Here is a 26,951-nt window from a genome sequence, read left to right as displayed (position 1 = left end):
CGCCCCCTTTATGCTAATGCCGCCGCCGCCGCCCGCGGATTGGCTGGAAGTCGGCGAATCCCCCCCATTTCCCCCCCCCATTTTTCTTTCCCGGTTTTGGGGGGTTTTGTCCCTTTTTCTGCATTTTTGCCCCCCCCCGGTCTCTCCCAGTCCAACCAGTGCAGCGGCGCCCCCCGCCCAGTATAAACCAGTAAGGGGGGGCGACCCCCTCCCCGGCCAGTCTGGCCAGGCCTCCCCCCCCCAACCAGTTGAGCCCCCCCAGTCCATACCAGTGCCCCCCAGTACAAACCAGTGTCCCCCAGTCTGCACCAGTGCCCCCCTAGTCCGCACCAGTGCCCCCCCAGTCTGCACCAGTGCCCCCCAGTACAAACCGGTGTGCCCCAGTCTACACCAGTGCCCCCCCCAGTCTGCACCAGTGCTCTCCAGTACAAACCAGTGCCCCCGCAGTCCATATCAGTGCCCCCCAGTACAAACCAGTGCCCCCCCACTCCACACCAGTGCCCCCCAGTACAAACCAGTGTCCCCCAGTCTGCACCAGTGCCCCCCCAGTCCACACCAGTGCCCCCCAGTCCGCACCAGTGCCCCCCAGTACAAACCGGTGTGCCCCAGTCTACACCAGTGCCCCCCCCCCAGTCTGCACCAGTGCCCCCCCAGCCCCCCCAGTACAAACCAGTGCTCTCCAGCTGCTCCCAGTAAAAGCCAGGTCTCCAGTTTCTTTTAATGCGACCCCCCCCAACCACCCCCTCCCCCCCCCAAATTTGGGCCCCCCCCATCGCCGGGGGGGGGCTGGGGTCGCCCCCGGGACCCCCCAGTGGGGCACTGGGGGGGCTACATGGGGGGCCGGGCCCCCCCTCGCTGGGTCGGGGTCGGGGGGGGCAGGTCCCCCCCCCCTTTTGGGGTGAAACCCCCCGGTTTTGGGGCTCCCCCCAAAGTCAGTGTAGAAAAGGTGCTGGGGGGGGCGCGGGGCCCCCCCGGTCCGGTCCTGCCCCCCCCTCGGGGGGGGGTCGCTGCCCCCCAAGTGGGGTCCCGGGGGGGGGGTCCGGCCCCCGTCTCAGTTCTCGATGGGGGCTGCAAGGGAAGGGGGGGGTCAGCGCCCCACGGAGCCCCCCCGCCCCATAGATCCCCCCCATGGGCCCCCCCAGCCCTACAGATCCCCCCCGCCCCATAGATCCCCTCCATGGCCCCCCCAGCCCCACAGATCCCCCCCAGACCCATAGACTCCCCCCCATGGCCCCCCCAGCCCCATAGATGCCCCCCAGACCCATGGACCCCCCCATGGTCCCCTCATGGCCCCCCCCAGCCCCATAGATCCCCCCATGGACCCCCCCAGCCCCATAGCCCCCCTCCATGGCCCCCCCAGCCCCATAGATCCCCCCCATGGAGCCCTCACAGCCCTATAGATCCCCCCATGGCCCCCCCAGCCCCATAGATCCCCCCCATGGTCCCCCCATGGCCCCCCCCAGCCCCATAGATTCCCCCCATGGAGCCCTAGTGCCCCGCCCAGCCCCATAGATCCCCTCCCATGGTCTCCTCATGGCCACCCCAGCCCCATAGATTCCCCCCATGGAGCCCTCACAGCCCCATAGCCCCCCCATGGCCCCCCCCAGCCCCACTCACGGGCCGTGGGGCGCTCGGGCTCGGGGGGGCCCCGGGGGGGCTCGAGGGCGGGCGACACGGTGAAGCGGGTGCCGCGCCGGGGCTCGCCGTGGGGCAGGGCGCCGTGGGGCTGGGTGCCGGGGGGGCCCAGCTCGGCCTCCCCCCCGCCTGCGGGCCGTGCCGGCATCAGTGGGGGCCCGCTGTGGGGCTGGGACCCCCCCGCCGTGGGGCAGGGACCCCCCTGCAATGGGGCAGGGGCCCTGCTGTGGGGCAGGGAGCCCCCCCATGGGCCCAGAGTCCTCCCGCTATGGGGCAGGGACCCCCAGCAATGGGGCAGGGACACCCCAATGGACCCAGGACCCCCTGCTATGGGGCAGAGACCTCCCCAATGGGCCCAGAGCCCCCCACTATGGGGCAGGGGCCCCCTCCAATGTGCCCAGGACCCTCTGCTATGGGGCAGAGACCCCCAGCAATGGGGCAGGGACACCCCTATGGACCCTGGACCCCCTGCTATGGGGCAGAGACCCCCCAATGAGCCCAGGACCCCCGCTATGGGGCAGCCCCCCCCCCAGGCTGGGACCTCCCCGCCGCCAGGGGGCGCCCGCACCCACCGGGGCCGTCGGCGGGCGGGAGGCCATCGGGGGCGGCGCCCTCGCCCTCGGCGCCGCTCTGGCAGCTCAGCTCGTTGGTGGGCGTCTCCTGGCGGGGGCGGGGCCGTCAGCGCCGGCCCCGCCCCCCGAGCCGCCAAACCCCGCCCACCTCCCCTTGGCCACGCCCCCCGCGAAGCTCCCACCCGCGCGCCGGCCCAGCCCCCCAGCCTCCAATCCCCGCCCACTTTCCCTTGGCCTCGCCCCCCACTGCAAAGCTTCCACCCCCACGCCCCGGCCCCGCCCCTGAGGCGCGAATCCCCGCCCACCTCCCCTTAGCCACGCCCCCTGCCGCGAACCCCGCCCCCTCTGCTTGGCCACGCCCCCCCGCCACAAAGCCTCCACCCCTGCTCTCCAGCCCCGCCCCCGCGGCACCGCCTTCCCGCCCTTGTGCTCCGGCCCCGCCCCCCAGCCTCGAATGCCCGCCCCCTCCCCTTGGCCACGCCCCCTGCCGCGAAGCTTCCACTCCCCGGCCCCGCCCCCGAGCCGCGAACCCCGCCCACTTCCCCTTGGCCCCGCCCCCCGCCGCGAAGCCTCCACCCCCGTGCTCCAGCCCCGCCCCCGCGGCACCGCCTTCCCGCCCTTGCGCGCCGGCCCCGCCCCCCAGCCGCGAATCCCCGCCCCCTCCGCTTGGCCACGCCCCCTGCCGCGAAGCTTCCACTCCCCGGCCCCGCCCCCGAGCCGCGAACCCCGCCCACTTCCCCTTGGCCACGCCCCCCGCGGCGAAGCCCCCACCCCCGCGCTCCAGCCCCCGCCCCCGCGGCACCGCCTTCCCGCCCTTGCGCGCCGGCCCCGCCCCCGAGCCGCGAATCCCCGCCCCCCTCCGCTTGGCCACGCCCCCTGCCGCGAACCCCGCCCCCTCCCGTTGGCCACGCCCCCGCCGCGAAGCCTCCACCCCCGCGCTCCAGCCCCGCCCCCGCGGCGCCGCCTTCCCGCCCTTGCGCGCCGGCCCCGCCCCCGCGCGGCGGCTCCGCCAATGGGCGCGCCGCCCCCTCCCCCGCGCCCGCCCCCCCCGCACCTGGTCGAAGAGGTAGACGGTGACGTCATCGAAGAAGGAGACCATCTTGCGCTTGCGCGCCAGCTCCGCCGCCGCCTCGGCCGCGGCGCGCGGCGACTTGAGGAGCCCCCGCAGGCCGCGCCCGTCCCAGCGGCTCACGACGACGGGCACCGCCGCGGCCCCGGCCCCGGCCCCGGCCCCGGCCCCGGCCCCCGCCCCCGCCCCCGCCCCGCCCGGGCGGCCCCAGCGCGCCGCCGCCTCCGCCGCCTCCTCCTCCGCCTCCTCTTCCTCCTCCTCCTCCTCCTCCTCCTCCTGCTGCTGCTGCTGCTGCTCCGGGGCCGCCGGCGCCTCCGCCGCCTCCCACCGCGCCTTCCGCGGGCCCCGGCTGGGGAAGGGCCGCAGCGCCAGCGGGGGCAGCGCCAGCGACAGCCGCGACGCCTTGGCTGCGGGCGCAGGGGGCGGCGGGGGCCAGGGAGGGGCAGTGGGGCGGGGGGGGGGGGCAGAGAGGGGCAGTGGGGCGGGGGGGGGGCAGAGAGGGGCAGTGGGGCGGGGGGGGGTCAGAGAGGGGCAATGGGGCGGGGGGGGGCGGCAACAGGGGCCAGGGAGGGGCAATAGGGGCAGGTTGGGGTCAGAGAGGGGCAATGGGGCAGTTTGGGGGCCAGAGAGGGGCAATAGGAGCCAATTGGGGGTCAGAGAGGGGCAATGGGGCCAGTTAGGGGTCAGAGAGGGGCAATAGGGGCCGGTTGGGGGGCAATGGGGCAGGTTGTGGGTCAGAGAGGGGCAATTTGGGGGCCAGAGAGGGGCAATAGGGGCAGTTTAGGGGTCAGAGAGGGGCAATAGGGGCCGGTTGGGGGGCAATAGGGGCAGTTTAGGGGTCAGAGAGGGGCAATGGGGCAGGAGGGGGGCCAGAGAGCAGCAATAGGGGCCAGATGGGGGTTGGAGAGGGGCAATAGGGGCAGTTTGGGGGTCAGAGAGGGGCAATGGGGCAATTTGGGGGCCAGAGAGGGGCAATAGGGGCAGTTTGGGGGTCAGAGAGGGGCAATGGGGCAATTTGGGGGCCAGAGAGGGGCAATAGGGGCAGGTTGTGGGTCAGAGAAGGGCAATGGGGCAGTTTGGGGGTCAGAGGGGGCGATAGGGGCCAGTTGGGGGGGGTCAGTGGGGCAGGTTGGGGGTCAGAGAAGGGCAATGGGGCAGTTTGGGGGGTCAGAGGGGGCAATAGGGGCCAGTTGGGGGGGTCAGTGGGGCAGGTTGGGGGTCAGAGAGGGGCAATGGGGCAGGTGGGGGCAATAGGGGCAGGTTGGGGGTCAGAGAGGGGCAATGGGGCAGGTCAGGGTGACACACAGGGGTGGGGGGGGCAGAGAGAAAAGGCGCAGAAAGGGTCAAAATGTGGCACCCGGGGGTGGGGGGGGGAGGCCGAGTGCCCCCCCCCGCCCCCCCCGTGTCCCCCCCCGCCACGTCCCCCCGTCCCTCACCCACCTCGGATGTCGGCGCTGCTGGGGGGGGCCGGGGGGGCCCCGGGGGCCGGGGGGGGGCCCTCGCCGCCGCCCCCCCCCGCCTCGGCGGCCCCCCCGTCCCCGGGCCGCTGGCGGGGGGCCAGCAGCTTGCGGGTGACGTCCTCCCGCAGCGTCACCTGCAGCCGCTCCTGGCACACCTGCACCACGAACCCCCCCTCGCCGGCGGCCCCCCCGGCCCCGCGCCGGGGCCCCGGGGGGGCCGCCCCCCCCCCGCCGGTGACGGTGACGGCGGCGGTGGCGGCGGCCCCCCCCCCCCGCCGCAGGGACGCCTCCGGCCCCCCCCCCCCACCGCTGCCGCTGCCGCCGCCGGGCCGGGGGGGGGCGGCGGCCGGGGCCCCCCCGGGGGGGCAGGCGGCGGCGGCGGGGGGGGCCGGGGGGCCCCTCTTTGGGGACCTCTCGGGGGACCCTTTTGGGGACGGCGCCAGGGAACCGCCCAGGAACCTGGCCGGGGACCTCGGCGGGGGGGGCACCGCCGGGCCCCTCCCTGGGGACCCCTTGGGGGACGTCTGGTGGCACCTCCCTGGGGACGTCTGGTGGCACCTCCCTGGGGACCCCTTGGGGGACGTTTCTGAGCATCTCCTTGGGGACATCTCCAGACATCTCCTTGGGGACCCTTTCGGGGACATCTGGTGGCATTTCCTTGGGGACCCTTTTGGGGACATCTCCGGGCACCTCCTTGGGGACCCCTTGGGGGACATCTGGTGGCATTTCCTTGGGGACCCTTTTGGGGACATCTCCGGGCACCTCCTTGGGGACCCCTTTGGGGACATCTCCAGGTGTTTCTTTGGGGACCCCTTTGGGGACATCTCTGAGCATCTCCTTGGAGACCCCTTTGGGGACATCTGGTGGCACCTCCTTGGGGACATCTCCGGGGAACTTTTTGGGGACATCTCCAGGTGTTTCCTTGGGGACCCTTTTGGGGACATCTGTTGGCACCTCCTTGGTGACCCCTTCGGGGACTTGGCCGGGGATCCCTTCGGGGACATCTCTGGGCACCTCCTTGGGGACCCCTTTGGGGACATCTCCGAGCATCTCCTTGGTGACCCCTTCGGGGACTTGGCCGGGGACCCCTTTGGGGACATCTGGTGACATTTCCTTGGTGACCCCTTTGGGGACATCTGTTGGCACCTCCTTGGGGACCCCTTTGGGGACATCTCCGACCATCTCCTTGGTGACCCCTTCGGGGACTTGGCCGGGGACCCTTTTGGGGACATCTGGTGACATTTCCTTGGTGACCCCTTTGGGGACATCTGTTGGCACCTCCTTGGGGACCCCTTTGGGGACATCTCCGACCATCTCCTTGGGGACCCCTTGGGGGACATCTCCAGGCGTTTCCTTGGTGACCCCTTTGGGGACCTGGCCGGGGACCCCTTTGGGGACATCTGTTGGCACCTCCTCGGAGCCCCTTTCGGGGTCCCCTTGGGTGACCTCTCTGGGGACCTCTGGGGACACCTTTCGGGGTCCCCTCCTGGGCACCTCGCCGGTGTCCCCTCTGGGGACGTCTCTTGGCACCTCGCTGGTGTCCCCTCTGGGGACGTCTCTTGGCAGCTCTGCGGGGACCCCTGCGGACACGTCTTCGGGGACACGTGCGGGGACACCTCTGGGGACACCTCCGGGGACACCTCTTGGCACCTCTCCTGGGACCCCTTGGGGGACATGGGTAAGAGCCCCTTTGGGGACATCTCTGGGGACGCCCCCGGGGACCCCTTTGGGGACGTCTGTTGGCACCTCTTTGGGGACCCCTTCGGGGACATCACTTGGCACCTCTCTGGGGACATCTCTGGGGAGCCCTTTGGGGACACTTGGCATCTCTCTCGGGTCCCCTTTGGGGACGTCCCTTGGCACCTCCCTGGGGACCCCTTTGGGGACATCTCTGGGGACCTCCCCGGGGACCCCGTTGGGGACATCACTTGGCACTTCTTTGGGGACATCCCATGGCATCTCTGGTGCCACCTCTCTGGGGACATCTCCGGGGAGCCCCTCGGGGACACTTGGCATCTCTCCTGGGTCCCCTTTGGGGACCTTTCCCGCGACCCCTTTGGGGACCTTTCCCGGGGCCCCTTTGGGGACGTCCCTTGGCACCTCTCCGGGCCCCCCCCCGGCGAGCAGCCCCCGGTGGCCTCGGCACTGTCCCCGAGGTCCCCGGCCACCAGGGCCACCCTCTGCCCCTCCTCGGGGCCCTCGGCCGGCGGTGGCACGGCCACGGCCGCGGGGACGCCGGCGCCCACCACCGAGGGGGACCCCGGCGGGTGCCCCCCGCCCCGGGGGGGTCCCCGCCGGTCCCCGGTCCCCGCCGCGGTCCCTGGGGGCGGGACGGGGGCGGGCGGAGCCAGGGGGGAGGCCCCGCCCCCTCCGGCCCCGCCCGCCCCGGGAAAACCCTCCCGCGGTGGCCCCGGCGCTGTCACTCGTGTCCGAGGGGACGTCCCTTGCGGCGGGGGTGGCACCTGGCGCGCCCCGGGCCCTGTCCCTTCCGTCCAAGGGGACGTCCCCGCTGCCAAAGGGGACGTCCCACGTGCCGTCGGTGACATCGGCGCCCGCGGGGACGTCCCGGCCGTCCAAGATGACGTCTCCGGTGCCAAAGGGGACGTCTGCGGTGCCGACGGTGACATCGGCGCCCACGGGGACGTCCCTTGTGTCCTGGGCGCCGCCGTGTCCGTCCAAGGGGACGTCCCTGCTGCCGACGGTGACGTCCGCGCCCACGGGGACGTCTCTGGTGCCGGAGGGGACGTCTCCGGTGCTGAAGGTGACGTCTGCGCCCACGGGGATGTCGCCGGTGCCAAAGAGGACATCCGTGCCCACGGGGACGTCTCTGGTGCCGGAGGGGACGTCTCCGGTGCTGAAGGTGACGTCTGCGCCCACGGGGACGTCGCCGGTGCCAAAGAGGACATCCGTGCCCACGGGGACGTCTCTGGTGCCGGAGGGGACGTCTCCGGTGCTGAAGGTGACGTCTGCGCCCACGGGGACGTCGCCGGTGCCAAAGAGGACATCCGTGCCCACGGGGACGTCTCTGGTGCCGGAGGGGACGTCTCCGGTGCGGAAGGGGACGTCACCTGAGCCCGTGGGGACGTCTCTGGTGCCAAAGGGGCCATCTTGGGTGCTGAAGGTGACGTGTTCTTCTCCCACGGGGACGTGTCTGGTGCCAAAGGGGCCATCTTGGGTGCCGAAGGTGACATCTCTGCCCATGAGGTCGTCTCTCGTGCCGAAAGGGACGTCTCTGGTGCTGAAGGTGACATCTCTGCCCATGGGGCCGTCTCTGGTGCCAAAGGGGACATCTTGGGTGCCGAAGGTGACATCTCTGCCCATGAGGACGTGTCTGGTGCCAAAGGGGACATCTCCGGCGTTGAAGATGACACCTGCGCCCATGGGGCTGTTTCTCGTGCGGAAGGGGCCATCTTGGGTGCCGAAGGCGATGTGTTCTTCTCCCATGGGGACGTGTCTGGCGACAAAGCGGCCATCTTGGGTGCCGAAGGTGACACCTGCGCCCATGAGGACGCCTCTCGTGCTGAAGGGACCATCTCCGGCGTTGAAGATGACACTTGCGCCCATGGGGACGTCTCTCGTGCCAAAGGGGCCGTCTTGGGTGCTGAAGGTGACATGTCCTCCCATGGGGACGCGTTTGGTGCCAACGGGGCCATCTCCAGCGCCGCAGGTGACACCTGCACCCATGGGGCCGTCTCTCGTGCCAAAGGGGCCATCTTGGGGGCCGAAGGTGACATCTCTGCCCATGAGGACGTGTCTGGGGCCAGAGGGGACATCTCCAGCGCTGAGGATGACACGTGCGCCCATGAAGACGTCTCTTGCGCCAAAGGGGCCATCTTGGGTGCCGAAGGCAATGTGTCCTCCCATGGGGACGTGTCTGGTGCCAGAGGGGACATCTTGGGTGCCGAAGGTGACATCTCTGCCCATGGGGACGTCTCTGGTGCCAGAGGGGACATCTCCAGCGCCGAAGGTGACACTTGCGCCCATGAAGACGTCTCTTGCGCCGAAGGGGCCATCTTGGGTGCCGAAGGCGACGTGTCCTCCCATGGGGACGTGTCTGGTGCCAACGGGGACATCTTGGGTGCCGAAGGTGACATCTGTGTCCATGAGGACGTGTCTGGTGCCAGAGGGGACATCTCCAGCGCCGAAGGTGACACGTGCGCCCATGAGGACGTCTCTCGTGCGGAAGGGGCCATCTTGGGTGCCGAAGGCGATGTGTCCTCCCATGGGGACGTCTCTGGTGCCAACGGGGACATCTCCAGCGCCGAAGGTGACACCTGCTCCCATGGGGCCATCTCAGGCGCCAGAGGGGACATCTCCAGCGCCGAAGGTGACACCTGCGCCCATGAAGACGTCTCTCGTGCCAAAGGGGCTGTCACCGGTGCCGAAGGCGACGTGTCCTCCCACGGGGACGCGTCCGGTGCCAGAGGGGACATCTCCAGCGCCGCGTGGCTCTCCCAGGGGGACGCGGGTGGCCCGTCGGCTCCGTCGGCCAGCGAGCCCGGCCGCCCGCGTCCCCGCTGTCCCCATCGTCCCCGCGGCTCCGTCGTCGTCGTCGTCGTCACCGTCACCGTCGGCGCCCCGTGCTGCTCCAGGCGGATGTAGTACTCGCTCCCCCCCGAGGGGCTGCGGGCCCCGAGGACGGGCAGCAGCCCGGGCGTCCCCGGCGGGGGGGGAACGGGGGGGGCCTTGCCGTGTCCCCCCCCGCCGCCGCCGCCGCGTTCCCAGAGGCACTCGAAGCCCAGGCCGCGGCTGCTGGCGGTGACGGTCAGCACGTCGTCGGGGTCGGGGTCCCGCTGGGGGCCCGGGCGGGGGCCGGCGACGCCGTCGAGCAGCGGGAAGGCGGAGGGGGGGGGCGGCGGGGGGGGCGGCGGCGGCGGCGGCGGCGGGGGGGAGCGGTGGGTCGAGCCCGGGCGCCGGGGGCCCGGCCGGGGCGGCGGACGCTGCCGCGACAGTCGGCTCAGCCGCCGGTGCAGCTCCTCCAGCGACGGTCGCTGCGGCGCCGGGCGCCAGCACGACTGTAGCACCTCGAACCTGCCGGCGGAGGACGGCCGGGGGGGCTACAGCCGGCGGGGCTACAGCTGGGGGGCTACAGCCGCGGCGACGGGGTGAGGACAGCCAGGGGACTACAGCCGGGGAGCTACAGCCGCGGTGACAGGGTGAGGACGGCTGGGAGGCTGCGGCTGGGGGGCTACAGCCGGAGGGGCTACAGCTGCAGCAACGGGGTGAGGACAGCCAGAAGACTACAGCCAGCGGGGCTACAGCCGGGGGGCTACAGCTGCGGCGATGGGGTGAGGACAGCTGGGAGACTACAGCCGGCGGGGCTACAGCCATGGCGATGGGGTGAGGATGGCCGGGAGACTACAGCCAGGGGGCTACAGTCGGGAGACTACAGCCGTGGTGATGGGGTTAGGATGGCCAGGAGGTGGCGGCTGGGGGGCTACAGCCGGGGGGCTACAGCCACGGCAACAGGGTGAGGACGGCTGGGAGACTACAGCCGTGGGAGACTCCAGCCACAGGAAAGGGGTGAGGATGGCCAGGAGACTGCAACCAGGGGACTACAGCCAGCGAGACAGGGTGAGGATGGCCGGGAGACTACAGCTGGACACAGGGAGGGACACCCGGGAGACTACAGCCGGAGGGATGGGACCAGGACGGCTGGGAGGCTACAGCCGGAGGGGGAGATGGCGAAAGCTCGCTCGGGAGCCTACAGCCGGAGGGCCGGGCCGAGGCCGCCCGGGAGCCGACGGCCGTCGCGGGGACAGCCGGCAGGGGTACAGGCGGCGGGGTACAGGCGGCGGGGTCTCACCAGCAGTCGGAGTGGGGCAGCTTGAGGCGGGGCTTGGCCAGCGTCATCTGCTGCTCGCGCAGGACGAAGGCCAGGACCTCGTCGTCGGAGAGGTGCCGGTAGGGCTGGCTGCCGAACTCGAACAGCTCCCACAGCGTCACCCCCAGCGACCTGCCGGGCGCCGCACCCCCCTCGCACCGCGTCCCCGGGCGTCACCGCGCCGGCGCGCCCGGACACCCCCAGCACCGGGACACCGCGGCACCGGGGCGTGGCAACACCGTGACGCTGGGGCACCATTGCACTGGGACACCGTCACACCGGGACACCGTGGGACCAGGGCATGGCAACACCGTGACACTGGGGCACCATCGCACTGGGACACCATCACACCGGGACACCGTGGGACCGGGGCATGGCAACACCGTGACGCTGGGGCACTGTCGCATTGGGACACCGTGGGACCAGGGCATGGCAACACCGGGACACCATTGCACTGGGACACCATGGGATCAGGGCATGGCAACACCGTGACGCCGGGGCACCGCCACTTTGGGACACCATCACACCAGGACACCGGGACACCATGACACCGGGACACTGCGGCATGGCAACACCGTGACGCTGGGACACCGTCACACCAGGACACCATGGCACCAGGGCATGACAAACACCGTGACGCTGGGACACCATGGGACCAGGGCACCATGGCACCAGGACACCGTGACACCAGGGCATGGTTACACCGTGACACCATCACACTGTGACACCACGGGACCAGGGCACCGTGACAACAGGACACCATGACACCAGGGCATGGCTACACCGTGACACCATCGCACCATGACACCGTGACACCAGGGCATGGTTACACCGTGACACCATCACACTGTGACACCACGGGACCAGGGCACCGTGACAACAGGACACCATGACACCAGGGCATGGCTACACCGTGACACCATCGCACCATGACACCGTGACACCAGGGCGTGGTTACACCGTGACACCATCACACTGTGACACCACGGGACCAGGGCACCGTGACAACAGGACACCATGACACCAGGGCATGGCTACACCGTGACACCATCGCACCATGACACCGTGACACCAGGGCATGGTTACACCGTGACACCATCACACTGTGACACCACGGGACCAGGGCACCGTGACAACAGGACACCATGACACCAGGGCATGGCTACACCGTGACACCATCGCACCATGACACCGTGACACCAGGGCATGGTTACACCGTGACACCATCACACTGTGACACCACGGGACCAGGGCACCGTGACACCAGGACACCGCGACACCGCGACACGGCTACACCGCGACAGGGCGGTGCGGTCCCCGCGCCGGGCTCACCAGACGTTGCTCTCCCTGCTCTGGTCGCCCACGGAGAGGGTCCCGCGCGTCTCCCGCAGCAGCTCCGGGGCCACCCAGCGCAGCGGCACCCACAGCCGCTCCGCCGTCACGTAGTAGTCCTCCTGGGGGGGGCGTCACCCCGCGGGAACCCCCGGCCTGTCCGCGTCCCCTCCATCCCCTCCGGTCCCCGTCCCCATCCCCGTGTCCCTCCATCCCCTCTGGTCCCCCGTCCCCGTCCCCATGTCCCGCCATCTCTTCTGGTCCCTGTCCTTGTTCCCTCCGTCCTGTCCATGTCCGCATGTCCCTCCCTCCTGTCCTGTCCCCGTGTCCCTCCGTCCCGTCCCATCCCCATGTCCCTCCATCTTTTCTGGTCCCTGTCCCCGTCCCCATGTCCCTCCATCCCATCTTGTCCCCGTGTCCCTCCATGTCTTCTGGTCCTTGTCCCCATCCCCGTGTCCCCTCCATCCCCTCCTGTCCGTGTCCCCATGTCCCTCCATCACGTCCTGTCCGTGTCCCTGTGACCCTCCATCCTGTCCCCATGTCCCCGTGTCCCTCCAACCCCTCTGGTCCCCGTCCCCATCCCCGTGTCCCCTCCATCGCACCCATGTCCCAATGTCCCCTCCATCCTGCCCCGTCCCCGTGTCCCCCGTGTCCCCCGTGTCCCCATCCCTGTCCCCATGTCCCCTGTCCCCTCCCCATGTCCCCCCGGTCCCTGTGTCCCCCCTGTCCCTGTGTCCCCATCCCAGTCCCCATGTCCCCCCGTTCCCCGCGTCCCCCCCGTCCCCATGTCCCTGTCCCTGTCCCCATGTCCCCCCGGTCCCCCCGTCCCCCCCTCACCCGGTAGTGGCTGTGCGACAGCCCGTAGTCCCCCACCCGCACCGTCAGCTCCGACGTCAGCAGGCAGTTGCGGAGCGCCAGGTCGCTGCGGGGACCCCGCCACCCCCCCGTGAGGGGCCCAGGTGTCCGGGGGCCCTTAACCCCCCCCCAGCACCCCCCCGTGAGGGGCCCAGGCGTCCGGGGGCCCTTAACCCCCCCCCGGCACCCCCCCGTGAGGGGCCCAGGCGTCCGGGGGCCCTTAACCCCCCCATTAACCCCTCCAGCCCCCCCCAGTGATGGGCCCAGGCATCCGGGCTCCTTTTAACCCCCCCCATTAACCCCCCCAGCCCCCTCCAGAATAGGGGCCCAGGCGTCCGGGGTCCCCTTAGCCCCCTCTCCCACCCCCTGACAATGGGCCCAGGCGTCCGGGGACCCTTTAACCCCCCCATTAACCCCCCAGCCCCCTCCAGGTGATGGGCCCAGGCGTCCGGGGACCCTTTTACCCCCCCCCATTAACCCCCCCAGCCCCCCCCGGTGATGGGCCCAGGCGTCCGGGGTCCCCTTAGCCCCCTCCCTCACCCCCTGATGATGGGCCCAGGCGTCCGGGGTCCCTTTCACCCCCCCATTAACCCCCCCAGCCCCCCCCGGTGATGGGCCCAGGCGTCCGGGGTCCCCTTAGCCCCCTCTCTCACCCCCTGATGATGGGCCCAGGCGTCCGGGGTCCCTTTCACCCCCCCATTAACCCCCCCCAGCCCCCCCAGCAATGGGCCCAGGCGTCCAGCCCCCCCCGGCGAGGGGCCCCGGCGTCCGGGCGCACCTGTGCACGTAGCCGTGGCGGTGCAGGTGGCGCAGGGCCAGCGTCACCTCGAGCGCCAGGCGCTGCAGCGTGGCCAGGCCGCGGGGGGGCAGCTCGGGGGGGCGCCCCCCCGCCCCCCGCTGCGCCCGCAGGTACCGCTTCAGGTCGCCCTGCGCGAGGCCCCCCCCCCGGTCGGCGCCGGGCCCGGCCCCCCCCTGCCCTGTGCACGCGCGTGTGCAAAACCCCCCGTGCACACGTGTGTGCGACCCCCCCCATGTGTGACCCCCCCCCCCGAGCCGCTTGGCAGCTGCCTGCTGGGGATCGCTGCCCCCCCCCGTGCGAGACCCCCCCCCGTGTGAATCCCCCCCTCGTGCAAACCCTCGTGCAAACCCTCGTGTGAGCACTTGTGCAAGGCCCCCCCGGTCATGTGACCACCCTGTCATGTGACCTGTCCCATCGTGTGACCCGTCCCATCTGGCCCTCGTGTGAGCCCTCGTGTGAGCCCCTCGTGCGAGCCTCGTGCAAACCCCTCGTGCAAACCACTTGTGCAAGCCCCTGTGCAAACCCCCTTGTGCAAATCCCCTCGTGTGACCCCCCAAGTGAGCCCATCATGCAAACCCCTCGTGCAAACCCCTCGTGCAAACCACCTCGTGCAACCCCCCTCGTGTGACCCCCCCCTTGTGCGAGCCCCTCGTGCCAGCCCTGTGCAAACCCCCTCGTGCAAACCCCTCGTGTGAGCCCCCATGCAAATCCCTCGTGCAAACCCCTCCTGCAGACCCCCTCGTGCAACCCCCCTCGTGCAAACCCCTCGTGCGGACCCCCCCTCGTGTGACCCCCCCCTCGTGTGACCCCCTCTCGTGTGAGCCCCCTCGTGTGACCCCCCTCGTGCAAACACCTCGTGCAAACCCCTCGTGCAAACCCTCGTGCAAACCCCCTCGTGTGACCCCCTTGTGTGAGCCCCTCGTGCAAACCCCTCGTGCAAGCCCTCGTGCAAAGCCCCTCGTGTGACCCCCCCTCGTGTGACCCCTCGTGCAAACCCCTCGTGTGACCCCCTCGTGTGACCCCCCCCTCGTGTGACCCCCCCTCATGCAAACCCCTTGTGCAAACCCCTCGTGTGACCCCTCGTGCAAACCCCCTCGTGTGACCCCCCCTTGTGTGAGCCCCTCGTGTGACCCCTCGTGCAAACCCCCTCGTGTGACCCCCCTCGTGCAAACCCCTCGTGCACCCCCCCGTGCACCCCCCCGTGCCCCCCCCCCGCGCGCGGCGCCTACCAGCTGGCAGTACTCCATGACGAGCAGCAGCGGGGCCCCGTCGCCGCACAGCCCCAGGCACTGCAGCAGGTTGGGGTGCCGCAGGCTCCTGCGAGCGACCCGCCGTCAGCCCCGGACGCCGGGGCCCCCCTTTTCCCGGGGGGACGCCTGGGCCCCTCCCGGGGACGCCTGGGCCCTTCCGGGGCCGCCTGGGCCCCTCGGGCGCTCACCGGTAGGGCTGCGCCTCGGCCAGGAAGCGTCTCCGCTCCGGGGGGCCGGCGCCCGCCCGCAGCTCCTTCACCACCACGGGCGCCGGGCTGGCGGCCGCCAGCAGCTCCCCGAGGATCACCTGGGGGGGGGGGACACGATGGGGGGGTGTGGGGGGGGCCGGACCCCCCCCCCCGGGGTCGGACCCCCCCCCCCGGCGCTCACCTTGCCGAACCAGCCGCTGCCGATCTCCTGCAGGTAGCTGAGGTGGCGGCGGCTCAGCCCCGGGGGGGCGGCGGGGTCTGGAACCGGGACGGCGGCGGGGACAAGGGTGGGGTCGACGTGGCCCCCCCCCCCCGGTTCTGCCCCCCCTCCCCCCTGGGTCCCCTGCCCCGGGGGAGCTGCCCCTGCGGCGTTGGGGCACCTAGAACTGCCCCCGTGCCGGGGTGACGGAGCCGGGGCTGTTGGGTGACCTAGAACCGCCTGTGCCGGGGTGACGGAGCCGGGGCTGTTGGGTGACCTAGAACCACCTGTGCTGGGGTGATGGAGCTGGGGCTGTTGGGTGACCTAGAACCACCTGTGCTGGGGTGATGGAGCCGGGGCTGTTGGGGGACCTAGAACCGACTGTGCCGGAGTGATGGAGCCGGGGCCCGTTGGGGGACCTAGAACCGACTGTGCTGGGGTGACGGAGCCGGGGCTGTTGGGGGACCTAGAACCGACTGTGCCGGGGTGACGGAGCCGGGGCCCGTTGGGGGACCTAGAACCGACTGTGGTGGGGTGATGGAGCCGGGGCCCATTGGGGGACCTAGAACCCCCCCCCCGTGCTGGAGCGATGGTGCCTGACTCAATGGGTGACCTAGAACCCCCCACCCAGGCTGGGGTGATGGAGCTGGGGCCTGTTGGGGGACCTAGAACCTGCTGCTGCTGCGGGGTGGTGGGGCTGGGCCCATTGGGGGACCTAGAGCCCCCCCATGCTGGGGTGATGGCGCCCGACTCAATGGATGACCTAGAACCCCCCCCCAGGCTGGGGTGATGGGGCTGGGCCTGTTGGGTGACCTAGAGCCCCCCACCCATGACAGGATGATGGACCCAGCCCCATTGGGTGACCTAGAGCCCCCCACCCACCCCAGGGTGACGGACCCGGGCCCAGTGGGTGATCTAGAGCCCCCACCCACGCCGGTGTGACAGACCCGAGCCCATTGGGTGACCTAGAGCCCCCCCAGCGTGTCACCCACCCCCCCAACACGTCATCCGCCCGCATCGCCGCCTCGTCGCGGCGCCCCTTTGATCTGTGACGTTTCTGGGCCGCGTCGGCCTCGGCCTAGTTTCGCGTCGCCCCGAGGTGGGGGGGAACGGTGGGTGCCCCCCCCAGCCCCGCCCCACTTGGGGGTCCCAGCACCCCCCCGGTCGCCGCTGACACCCGGAGAACGACCCGGGGCAGCGGATGCTCCATCCCGGCTGACGCGAGGGACCCACGAGCACCGCTGAGGCACCTGGAACCTCCTTGGGTCACCTAGAACACGCCCGCGGCCGCCTCCCTCACCCGAGAGCACCCATGGGACCCCGCGAGCACCGTTGGGCCACCGAGGAGACCCGTGGGGTGAGTGCAGGCACCCAGTGGGGTGTGTGGGCCGTGCGGAGGACCCATGGGTGGTAAAGATCTCCTACAGGATCCCCCAGCAGCATTGGGTGACCTAGAACCCCACCCCGAGCACCCGTTGGCTGGCTGAGAGGGCTTATAGGGTCCCCTTGAGCTGTTGAGTGACCTAGAACCCCCCCTTGGACCACCCCAAGAGCCTATTGGGTGATCTAGAGTGCTCATGCCCGCCCCCCGGGCCCTGATTGGGTGCCCCCCCCACCGGGTGCCCCTTACCAGCCGGGGGGGGTGGCGGGCCGGGGGGCGGGGGCCCCACCTCGGCCAGGGGCAGGACGTAGACCTCGGGCAGCGACTGGGAGGACGAGGTCTCCTCGGCGGGCGGCGTGAACTCGCCCGAGTCCTCCTCGCCGTCCGGGTTCTCGAACTCCTGTGTGTCCCCCCCGGCCCGGAGACCCGGTGAGCGCCCCCCCCCCCCGCCGTCCCAGCATCCCCCTGAGCTGTTGGGGGACCTAGAACCCGCCCTTGAACCATCCCAGCTCCCCTTGGGTGGCCTGGAATGCCCATAGGACTCTCCCTCAAGCCCATTGGGTGCCCACAAGCACCCATAGGGTCCCCCAAAACTGTTGGGTGACCTAGAACCCTGCTTGAACCGTCCCAAGCCCTCATTGAGTGACTGAGAACGCCCATAGCCCCCCTCCCCAGCCCCTATTGGGTGCCCTTGAAGGCCCACAAGGTCCCACTGAGCTGTTGGGTGACCTAGAACCGCCCCTTGAACCTTCCCAGCCCCTCATTGAGGGACCTAGAGCGCCCATAGGACCCCCTCGACCCCCTGTTGGGTGCCCTTGAGCACCCATAGGGTCCCCCCAAACCGTTGGGTGACCTAGAACCCTGCTTGAACCATCCCAGGCCCTTGTTTAGTGACCTAGAGTGCCCATAGGACTCCCCCGACCCCCCGTTGGGTGCCCTTGAGCACCCATAGGGTCCCCCCAAACTGTTGGGTGACGTAGAACCCCCCCTTGAACCATCCCGGGCCCCCTTGGGTGACCTAGAACCCCCACTTGAACCATCCCAAGTCCTCATTGAGGGACCTAGAGCACCCGTAGGACCCCCCTGAAGCCCCCATTGGGCCCCCCCAAACCGTTGGGTGACCTAGAACCCCCCCTTGAAGCATCCCAAGCCCCCTTGGGTGACCTAGAACCCCCCCTCGAAGCATCCCAGGCCCTCGCCGAGCGACCTCGAGCGCCCCCGGGCCCCCCCCGGCCCCCGCCGGGTGCCCCCCCCACCTTGAAGCCGACGTCGCCCCGCTTGCAGCAGAGGCAGGTGAGGAGGAGGAGGACGAAGGCCAGGAGGCCGGAGCAGGAGATGAGCACCACGGCGTAGGGGGGGGCCAGGGGCACCCGGCCCGGCGGCAGGCTCCCTGCGGGCACCGGGGCCGGTTGGGGGGGGGGACACGCCGGGGGGGTCCCATGGGGTTGAATGGGGGGGTTGGGGGGGTCTATGGGGCTGGTTTGGGGGGGCTTGGGCAGGGGAGGGGTTGGGGTTCCCATAGGGTTGAGTGTGGGGGGGGCCATGGCTGGGGGGGTCCCGTGGGGCTGATCGGGGGGGTTGGGGGGCTCCGTGGGGCTCATGGGGGGGCCCTGGAGGGGCTGATTTGGGGGGGGCTTTGGGGGGGTCCCATGGGGCTGACGGGGGGGCTGGGGGGGTCTATGGGGCTGATTTGGGGGGGGCCCATGGGGCGGATCGGGGGGGTTGGGGGGCTCCATGGGGCTGATTTGGGGGGGCTCTGGGGGGGTCCCGGGGGGCGGATCGGGGGGGGCCGGGGGGGTCCCATGGGGCTGATGGGGGGGTTGGGGGGGTCCATGGCTGGGGGGTCTCGGTGGGGGGCTCAGCCCCACATCGCCCCCCCCAGCGCCCCGAAGGGCCCATCCTGCCCCCCCAGCGGGGGGGGGGCCCGGACGCCTGGGTCCTTCCCCAGCTGCCCCCCCCGCCGGCAAGGCCGTGGGGATGGAGGGATGGGGACAGCGGGGGGACGGAGGGATGGAGGGATGGGGGGAGGGAGGAACGGGGGGATGGAGGGATGGGGACAACAGAGGGATGGAGGGATGGTGACAGTGGAGGGACGGACGGATGGAGGGATGGTGACAACAGGGATGGGGGGATGGAGGGATGGTGACAACAGGGATGGGGGGATGGAGGGATGGGGGGATGGAGGGACGGTGACAACGATGGGGGGGATGGAGAGATGGTGACAACGGAGGGCTGTGGGGACCAGGGGATGGAGGGATGGGGACAGCAGAGGGATGGAGGGACGGGGGGGATGGGGGGACCGGGGGATGGAGGGATGGGGACAGCAGAGGGATGGAGGGACGGGGGGGATGGGGGGACCAGGGGATGGAGGGATGGGCACAATGGAGGGATGGCAACAACAGAGAGATGCAGGGAAGGAGGGACAGGGAGACTGGAGGGATGTGGGGATGGAGGGACGGTGACAACGGAGGGATGGTGACAACGGAGGGATGGTGACAACGGAGGGCTGCAGGGACCAGGGGATGGAGGGATGGTGACAACGGAGGGATGGGGGGGATGGAGGGACGGTGACAACAGAGGGATGGTGACAACAGAGGGCTGTGGGGACCGGAGGGATGGAGGGACGGTGACAACAGAGGGCTGCAGGGACGGGGGGATGGAGGGATGGGCACAATGGAGGGCTGCAGGGAGCAGGCGATGGAGGGACGATGACAACGGAGGGATGGAGAGATGGGGGGATGGAGGGACGGTGACAACGGAGAGCTGGTGCCAGCAGAGGGATGGAGGGATGGGGACAACAGAGGGATGGAGGGATGTGGACAACGGAGGGATGGAGGGATGGGGACGACGGAGGGATGGAGGGATGGGGACAACGGAGGGCTGCGGGGACGGGGGGATGGAGGGACGATGACAACAGAGGGATGGAGAGACTGGGGGATGGAGGGATGGGGACAACGGAGGGATGGAGGGATGGGGACGACGGAGGGATGGAGGGATGGGGACGACGGAGGGCTGCAGAGCTGGCGCGGCGGAGGGGTGTGGGGCCGGGGGGGGATGGAAGGATGGGGGGATGGGGGGATGGATGGAGGGATGGATGGGGGGATGGATGGAGGGGTGGCGGCGGGGGGGGGTCACTCACCGCGGGGGGCGGGGGCCCCCAGGGCGCCGGGGGGGCCGAGCGAGGCCATGGCGGCGGCAGCGGCGGCGGCGGCCAGCAGCGGGGGGGGGCCCGGGCGGCGCATCCCGGCGCCCCCCTCGGCATCGGCGGCCCTAGCGCAGGGGGGGCCGCGGCGGGGCCGGCGGGGGCCCGGGGGGGGCCGCGGCCGCCGCCCGCATCCCGCGCCGGGGGGGGCCGGCGGCGACGAGGGGGCCGGGGGGGGCGACGAGGGGGCCGGGGGGGGGCAATAAAGGGGTCGGGCGGGCCGATAAAGGGGCTGGGGGGGGCGATAAACGGGCCGGGGGGGCGATAAAGGGGTCGGGGGGGCGATAAAGGGGGCAATAAAGGGGATGGGGGGGGCAATAGAGGGTTTGGGGGGGCAGATAGCAGCCGGGGGGGGCAGATAGCAGGGCGGGGGGGCAGCTGGCGGGGCCGGGGGGGGCAATCGCGGAGGCGCCGAGGAGCCGCCGGCGCGGCCGGGCGGGAGGATGCTGCTGCCGCCCCCCCCCGCGCCCCGCCCTCGCCGGGCGCCGCCTCCCATTGGCCGCCGCGGCTGCCCGTCAGGGGCGGGGGCGGGGCGAGGCGGGGATGCGGGTCGCCATGGCGACGGGGCTGGGTACCGCGGGGAGGGAGGCGCGGGGGGGGGGGGACACGCGTGGGGGGGGACACGCGGGGACACGGACACGGGGACACACGGACACACGGACACGTGTGCGGGGGACACGCGGGGACACGTGGGACACGAACACGGGGGGACACGGACACAGGGGGACATGGAGGGACACGTGTGGCGGGGACACGCAGGGACACGGGGACACAAGGACACGCAGGGACATGGATGGACACGCGTGGGACGCGCATGGGGATGCATGGACACGTGGGGACACGGGGACATGGGGGACAGGGACACAGAAGGACACAGGGACACAGGGGACATGAGGACACACGGACATGGGGGGACACACGGACACGGGGGACACGGATGGACACGCGTGAGGGGGGCACGCAGGGACACGGGGACACGGACACGTGTGCGGGTGACACGCGGGGACACGGGGGACACGAACACAGGGGGACACATGGACACGGAGGGGACACGGACATGGGGGGACAGAGAGGGACACGCGTGGGGGGACACACAGGGATACGTGGGGACAGACGGACACAGGGGACAGGGACACAGATGGACACACATGCGGGGACACACGGACACGGGGACATGTGGACACGTGTGTGGGTGACACGCGGGGACACGGACATGCAGGGACATATGGACACAGGGACAGGGACACAGAAGGACACACGTGCAGGGGACACGGACACGGGGACACACTGACACGGGGGACACGGATGGACACGCGTGGGGGGGACACGCAGGGACACGGGCACGGGGGACACATGGACACACGGGGTGACATGCAGGGACATGGATGGACACGCGTGGGGGGACATGCATATGGGGACACGTGGACACGTGTGGGTGACAGGGACACACACATGTGGGGACATGGATGGACACGCGTGCAGGTGACACGCAGGGACACGCACACGGGACACGGACACGCGTGGGGGGACACGCAGGGACGCAGACGGGGACACGAGCGTGGAGGGACACGTGTGGGGCACACGCGTGGACACACATGGACACGCGTGCGGGAGACACGCAGGGACACGCGCACGGGGACACACGGACACGGGGGACACGCGTGGGGCGGACGCGCACAGCTGCGCATGCGCGGACACGCCAGCACCCGCCTCCCCGCTCCGCGCACCCCCACGCCCGCGCCCCTCCCTCCGGGAACAATGGCGCCGCCCTCCGCGGGGCCGCTCTGCTCTACCCGCTCGATGCTCCCCGGGCGCCCCGCTCCCATTGGCCGCGGCGCGGGGCGGGCGGCGCCGCCGTTGGCTGCGCCCGCGGTGGGCGGGGCCCTGCCGGGCGCCCCTATATAAAGCGCCGCTGGCGGCCGCCCTCCTCCTTTCGCGGCGCCGCCGGGGCAGCGAGGTGAGGCGCGGCCGGGCGCGGCGGGGCTGGGGGCGGCCCGGAGACCCCCCCCCCCCGCTTCCCCCCTCCCCGGAGCCCCGAGGCAGCGGCTCGGGCCAGGCCGTGAGGGGAGGGGGGGGTCGCGGGGGGGGAAATAGTGTCCCGCCTCCGCTCTGCGCATGCGCTGCTGTGTGGCGCGGCGCGGCCGGGCATGCGCAGAGCCGCTGGGGGCGCTCCGCGCCTGCGCAGAAGGCGGTGGGCGCCATGTGGTGCCTCTGCTTTTGGGGGGGGCTCGATTTGAGGGCGACCAGGACCCCCCCGTTGTTGGGGGGGGCGTAGAGCCCCTAACGTTGACTTGGGGTCGCTTTTGGGGGCCCCCCCGGTGGACTGAGCCCCTGGCGTTGCCCTCGGGCTCGATTTGGGGGTGCCCGGACCCCCCCGGGGGGGGCTCGGAGCCCCTGTGGCTCAATTTGGGGGTGCCCGGACCCCCCCCGGGGGGGGCTCGGAGCCCCTGGGGCTCAATTTGGGGGTGCCCGGACCCCCCCGGGGGGGGCTCGGAGCCCCTGTGGCTCAATTTGGGGGTGCCCGGACCCCCCCCGGGGGGGGCTCGGAGCCCCTGTGGCTCAATTTGGGGGTGCCTGGACCCCCCTCAGGGGGGTTCATAGCCCCCTTAGGCCCCATTTGGGGGTGCCCGGACCCCCCCGGGGGGGCTCGGAGCCCCTTTGGCTCATTTTGGGGGTGCCTGGACCCCCCCGGGGGGGATAGGAGCCCCCTTAGGTCCCATTTGGGGGGTGCCCGGCCCCCCCGGCGTGGGTTCATGACCCCTGGGGCTCATTTTGGGGGTGCCTGGACCCCCCCGGGGGGGTTCATAGCCCCTTTAGGCCCCATTTGGGGGTGCCTGGACCCCCCCGGGGGGGGTTCATAGCCCCCTTGGGCCCCATTTGGGGGTTATCTGGGAAACGTGGGGTAGACGCTGAGGCTGGGGGGGGGTCCCAGCCCCCTTTTTTGGGGGGGGTTTCTCCCTCACGACCCCCCCCCCCCGAATTCGGCAGCCCCCCCCTCGGCCGCCATGCCGGTCGCCCGGAGCTGGGTCTGCCGCAAGACCTACGTCACCCCCCGGCGCCCCTTCGAGAAGTCCCGCCTCGACCAGGAGCTGAAGCTCATCGGTGAGTCCGAGACCCCCCCAAACCCCCCCAAACGGCTCAGGGGAGGGGGGGGGGCCCTCGCTGACCCCCCCCCGGCCCCGCAGGCGAGTACGGGCTGCGGAACAAGCGGGAGGTGTGGCGGGTGAAGTTCACCCTGGCCAAGATCCGCAAAGCGGCCCGGGAGCTGCTGACGCTGGACGAGAAGGACCCGCGGCGGCTCTTCGAGGGTGAGCGACCCCCCAACCGGGGTCTGGGGGGGGGTTTTAGGGGGGTGGCCCCCCCCGTGACCCCCCCCGTTGCAGGCAACGCGCTGCTGCGGCGGCTGGTGCGCATCGGGGTGCTGGACGAGGGCAAGATGAAGCTCGACTACATCCTGGGGCTGAAGATCGAGGACTTTCTGGAGCGGCGGCTGCAGACGCAGGTCTTCAAGCTGGGCCTGGCCAAGTCCATCCACCACGCGCGGGTGCTCATCCGCCAGCGGCACATCCGGTGGGTGCCGCCTTCCTCCTCCTCCTCCTCTTCCTCCTCCCGCCGGGCCCCCGCGTAGGGGGGGGGGCCGCTCGGCAAGGCTCACTGCGGCGGTGCCGTACACCTTGCGAAGGGGCCGGGCCGCAGGTAACGCCCGGGGTCGCGGGGCGGGGGGGGTTTGGGGGGCTCCTTGGTCCTTCGGAGGGTTCTTCCACCCGGTTTTGGGGTGGTTTTGGGGTGGTTGGTCTTTCAAAGGGTCCTTTATCCTGTTTTGGGGGTTGTTTTGGGTCTTCTTGGTCCTTCAAAGGTCCCTTTGTCCGTTTTTGGGGCTGTTTTGGGCTCCTTGGTCCTTCACAGGCTGCTTCATCCCATTTTGGGGGTTGTTTTGGGTTCCTTTGTCCTTCAAAGGTCCCTTCGTTCTGGTTTTGGGGTGGTTGGTTCTTCAAAGGTCCCTTCATCCTGTTTTGGGGGTTGTTTTGGGCTCATTGGTGCCTCAGAAGCTCCTTCATCCTGTTTAGGGGCGGTTTTGGGGTGGTTGGGCCTTCAAAAGTCTCTTCATCCTGTTTTTTGGGTTGTTTTGGGGCTGTTGGTCCTTCAGAAGTTCCCTCATCCCGTTTTGGGGTGGTTTGGGGCTCCTTAGTCCTTCAAAGGTCCCTTCATGCATTTTTGGGGCTGTTTTGGGCTCATTGGTGCCTCAGAGGTGGTTTCATCTTGTTTTGGGGGCTGTTCTGGGGTAGTTGGTCCCTTAGGAGTGGTTTCATGCTCTTTTGAGGGTGGTTGGGGCTTCCTGGTCCTTCACAGGTTCCTTCATCCTGTTTTGGGGGTTGTTTTGCAGTGGTTGGTTCCTCAGAGGTGATTTCATCCTATTTTTGGGGTGGTTTTGGGGCTCTTTGGTCCTTCAGAGGCTCCTTCGTCCCGTTTTGGGGCTGTCTTGGGGTCGTTTCTCCTCGCAGCCTCCTTGGAGGCCTCTTTGTCCCGTTTTTGGGGCTGTTTTGGGTTCTTTGGTGGTGGTTTGAGCCCCGTGGGCTCCTTGGGGCTGTTTCCCCCTGTTTTTGGGGCAGTTTGGGGTTCTTTGGTGGCAGTTCAGGCCCTGGGGCTGTTTGACCATGTTTTTGAGGCGGTTTTGGGTTCTTTGGTGGAGGTTTGGGCCCTGGGGGTGGTTTCCCCCCATTTTTGGGGGCTGTTGGAGGCTCCATGGTGGTGCTTGGGCCTCTGGGGGCCATTTTGGGGCCGTTTCTCCCTGTTCTGGGGCGGTTGGGGCCCTAGGAGCCATTTTGCCCCCATTTTGGGGCTGTTTCCCCCCGTTTTGGGGCTGTTGGGGTCTCCATGGTGGATGTTGTTCCCCCCAGGGTGGGTTTGGGGTGTTTTTGGGGCCGTTTTTGGCCATTTTGGGGTGTTTTGGGCTGTTACAGGGCACTTCGAGGCCGTTTTGGGGTGGTTTTGGGGCCGTTCTGGCCATTTTGGGGTGGGTTTGGGGCGTTTTTGGTCATTTTGGGGCTCTTTGAGGCCGTTTTGGGGTGGGTTTGGGGCGTTTTTGGCTGTTTTGGTGACTTTTGAGGCCCCGCAGGGTGCGGAAGCAGGTGGTGAACATCCCGTCATTCATCGTGCGCCTCGACTCGCAGAAGCACATCGACTTCTCGCTGCGCTCGCCCCGTTTTGGGGCCGTTTTGGCCATTTTGGGGCGTTTGGGGAGCGTTTTTGGCCATTTTGGGGCGGTTTTGGGGCGTTTTTGGCCATTTTGGGGTGCTTCGAGGCTGTTTTGGGGCGTTTTTGGCCGTTTTGGTGACTTTTGAGGCCCCGCAGGGTGCGGAAGCAGGTGGTGAACATCCCGTCGTTCATCGTGCGCCTCGACTCGCAGAAGCACATCGACTTCTCGCTGCGCTCGCCCCGTTTTGGGGCCGTTTTTGGCCATTTTGGGGCGTTTTGGGAGCGTTTTTGGCCATTTTGGGGCGGTTTTGGGCGTTTTTGGCCATTTTGGGGTGCTTCGAGGCTGTTTTGGGGCGTTTTTGGCCGTTTTGGTGACTTTTGAGGCCCCGCAGGGTGCGGAAGCAGGTGGTGAACATCCCGTCGTTCATCGTGCGCCTCGACTCGCAGAAGCACATCGACTTCTCGCTGCGCTCGCCCTACGGCGGCGGCCGCCCCGGCCGCGTCAAGCGCAAGAACGCCAAGAAGGGGCAGGGCGGCGGCGGCGGCGGCGAGGACGAGGAGGAGGACTGAGCCTGCCTCCCCCCGCGCCCCCCCCGGTGAGGGCCCGCGCTGGGGGGCACTGGGAACAGCTGGGGGGACCTGGAGGGGCACTGGGGGGGAACTGGGGGGCACTGGGAACAGCTGGGGGGACCTGGAGGGGCACTGGGGGGGAACTGGGGGGCACTGGGAACAGCTGGGGGGACCTGGATGGGCACTGGGGGGGAACTGGGAATAGCTAGGAGGGCCTGGGGGGGGGCACTGGGTAGGAACTGGGGGGGCCTGGGGGGTGCACTGGGGACCTGGAGGAGCACTGGGAAGAACTGGGAGGACCTGGAGGGGCACTGGGAGCACCTGGGGGGGGACTGGGAGCACCTGGGAGGACCTGGGGGGTGCACTGAGAACAGCTGGGAGGACCTGGGGGGTGCACTGGGAACAGCTGGGAGGACCTGGAGGGGAACTGGGAAAACTGGGAGGACCTGGAGGGCACTGGGGGGGAACTGGGGGGCACTGGGAACAGCTGGGAGGAGCTGGAGGAGCACTGGGGGGGAACTGGGAGGACCTGGGAACAACTAGGAGGACCTGGAGGGATGTGGGGGGGCACTGGGGGAACTGGAGGGAACTGGGAGGCACTGGGAAGAGCAAGGGGGACCTGGGGGGTGCTAGGAGGGCCTGGGGGACACTGGGGGACATTGGGAACAACTGGGAAGACCTGGAGTGGCACTGAGAAGAACTAGGAGGACCTGGGGGGGAACTGGGAGGGACCTGGAGGAGCACTGGGAAGAACTGGGAGGACCTGAGGGGGCACCGGGAGGACCTGGAGGGGCACCGGGGGGGTCCGGAAGGAACTGGGAGGACCTGGAGGGACGGGGGGGGAACTGGGAGGAGCTGGAGGGAACTGGGAGGACTTGGGGGGGGCACTGGGAAGAACTGGGGGGAGCTGGAGAGGCACTGGGGGGACCTGGAGGGAACTGGGAGGACTTGAGGGGAACTGGGAGGACCTGGGGTGCACTGGGGGGCATTGGGAGGGCCAGGGGGGGCACTGGGAGGCACTGGAGGGAACTGGGAGGATTGGAGGGGGGGGCCGGGCCCCCTGTGATGGCAGCACTGGGCGCTGACCCCCCCTGACGACACTGGTGCCCCCCCCGGGGCCTTGACACCCCGGGGGGGTCTGAGGGGGCCCGGGGGGGGTCTGGGGGGGGGGTCTGAGGGTTCTGGGGGGCTTCCTGCGCTCACCCCCCCCCCCCCCCCCCGGGGTTTCTTGCAGGAGGCTCCCGGACGCCTGGGCCCCCGCGGGGGGGTTCAATAAACTCGTGTTTCTCTCTCAAATCTTGTGTGCTCTGTCGGGGGGGGGGGGGGGGGGGCAGTGTGGGGCCCAGGTGTCGGGGGGGGGGGGGGGGCTGTAGGCACCTGGGTCCTGCTGGGGACAAG

At 70.2% G+C, this 26,951-nt stretch overlaps 2 protein-coding genes and 1 non-coding gene across 5 annotated transcripts; 2 read left to right on the top strand and 1 right to left on the bottom strand.

Annotated features, from left to right (window-relative positions):
• Positions 1 to 706: 706 nt before the first annotated feature.
• Positions 707 to 19,827, bottom strand: LOC135326778 (serine/threonine-protein kinase LMTK3-like). Its single transcript, XM_064504544.1, has 17 exons — positions 19,725 to 19,827; positions 17,842 to 17,975; positions 16,835 to 16,985; positions 15,187 to 15,263; positions 14,985 to 15,103; positions 14,776 to 14,863; positions 13,526 to 13,674; positions 12,730 to 12,814; positions 11,893 to 12,014; positions 10,543 to 10,692; positions 6,883 to 9,767; positions 5,295 to 6,304; positions 4,717 to 4,891; positions 3,262 to 3,683; positions 2,208 to 2,295; positions 1,618 to 1,764; positions 707 to 1,068 (listed from the first exon to the last, which is right to left on the bottom strand). Exons 1-17 carry the CDS (start codon positions 19,825 to 19,827, stop codon positions 1,052 to 1,054), a joined length of 5,922 nt encoding a protein of 1,973 aa, XP_064360614.1. The 3' UTR covers positions 707 to 1,051.
• A 1,821-nt stretch (positions 19,828 to 21,648) lies between these two features.
• RPS9 (ribosomal protein S9) lies at positions 21,649 to 26,849 on the top strand. 3 transcript variants are annotated; one of them, XM_064504541.1, is made up of 6 exons: positions 21,649 to 21,744; positions 22,776 to 22,889; positions 22,973 to 23,095; positions 23,171 to 23,357; positions 25,376 to 25,579; positions 26,788 to 26,849. In XM_064504541.1, exons 2-5 carry the CDS (start codon positions 22,793 to 22,795, stop codon positions 25,551 to 25,553), a joined length of 585 nt encoding a protein of 194 aa, XP_064360611.1. In that variant the 5' UTR covers positions 21,649 to 21,744; positions 22,776 to 22,792; the 3' UTR covers positions 25,554 to 25,579; positions 26,788 to 26,849. The 3 variants fall into 3 exon arrangements, with proteins under 3 accessions (XP_064360611.1, XP_064360610.1, XP_064360609.1); XM_064504540.1 differs by lacking the exon at positions 26,788 to 26,849 and having other exon boundaries at positions 25,140 to 25,450; XM_064504539.1 differs by lacking the exons at positions 25,376 to 25,579; positions 26,788 to 26,849 and adding an exon at positions 24,904 to 25,214.
• Positions 26,608 to 26,702, top strand: LOC135326779 (small nucleolar RNA SNORD88). The gene has a single exon (XR_010387030.1). It is a non-coding gene; the product is annotated as a small nucleolar RNA SNORD88 (small nucleolar RNA).
• Positions 26,850 to 26,951: the final 102 nt, after the last annotated feature.

This window comes from Dromaius novaehollandiae, unplaced genomic scaffold, assembly GCF_036370855.1.
Source record: "Dromaius novaehollandiae isolate bDroNov1 unplaced genomic scaffold, bDroNov1.hap1 HAP1_SCAFFOLD_156, whole genome shotgun sequence".
Taxonomy (NCBI): Eukaryota; Metazoa; Chordata; class Aves; order Casuariiformes; family Dromaiidae; genus Dromaius; species Dromaius novaehollandiae.
The sequence above is the reverse complement of the archived record's forward strand: the minus strand, read 5'-3'. Positions and strand labels throughout refer to the sequence as shown.

Bases quoted from the DNA above. Each gene is read 5' to 3' on its own strand.
- LOC135326778 (XM_064504544.1), bottom strand. From the start codon at position 19,827: ATGCGCCGCCCGGGCCCCCCCCCGCTGCTGGCCGCCGCCGCCGCTGCC. The intron at 15,104-15,186 runs GTGAGCGCCGGG...CCCCCCCCCCAG, and splicing joins GCAGCGGCTGGTTCGGCAAG to GTGATCCTCGGGGAGCTGCT. The intron at 3,684-4,716 runs GTGGGTGAGGGA...CTGCGCCCGCAG, and splicing joins CAGCAGCGCCGACATCCGAG to CCAAGGCGTCGCGGCTGTCG.
- RPS9 (XM_064504540.1), top strand. From the start codon at position 22,793: ATGCCGGTCGCCCGGAGCTGGGTCTGCCGCAAGACCTACGTCACCCCC. The intron at 22,890-22,972 runs GTGAGTCCGAGA...CCGGCCCCGCAG, and splicing joins CCAGGAGCTGAAGCTCATCG to GCGAGTACGGGCTGCGGAAC. The intron at 23,358-25,139 runs GTGGGTGCCGCC...GAGGCCCCGCAG, and splicing joins ATCCGCCAGCGGCACATCCG to GGTGCGGAAGCAGGTGGTGA.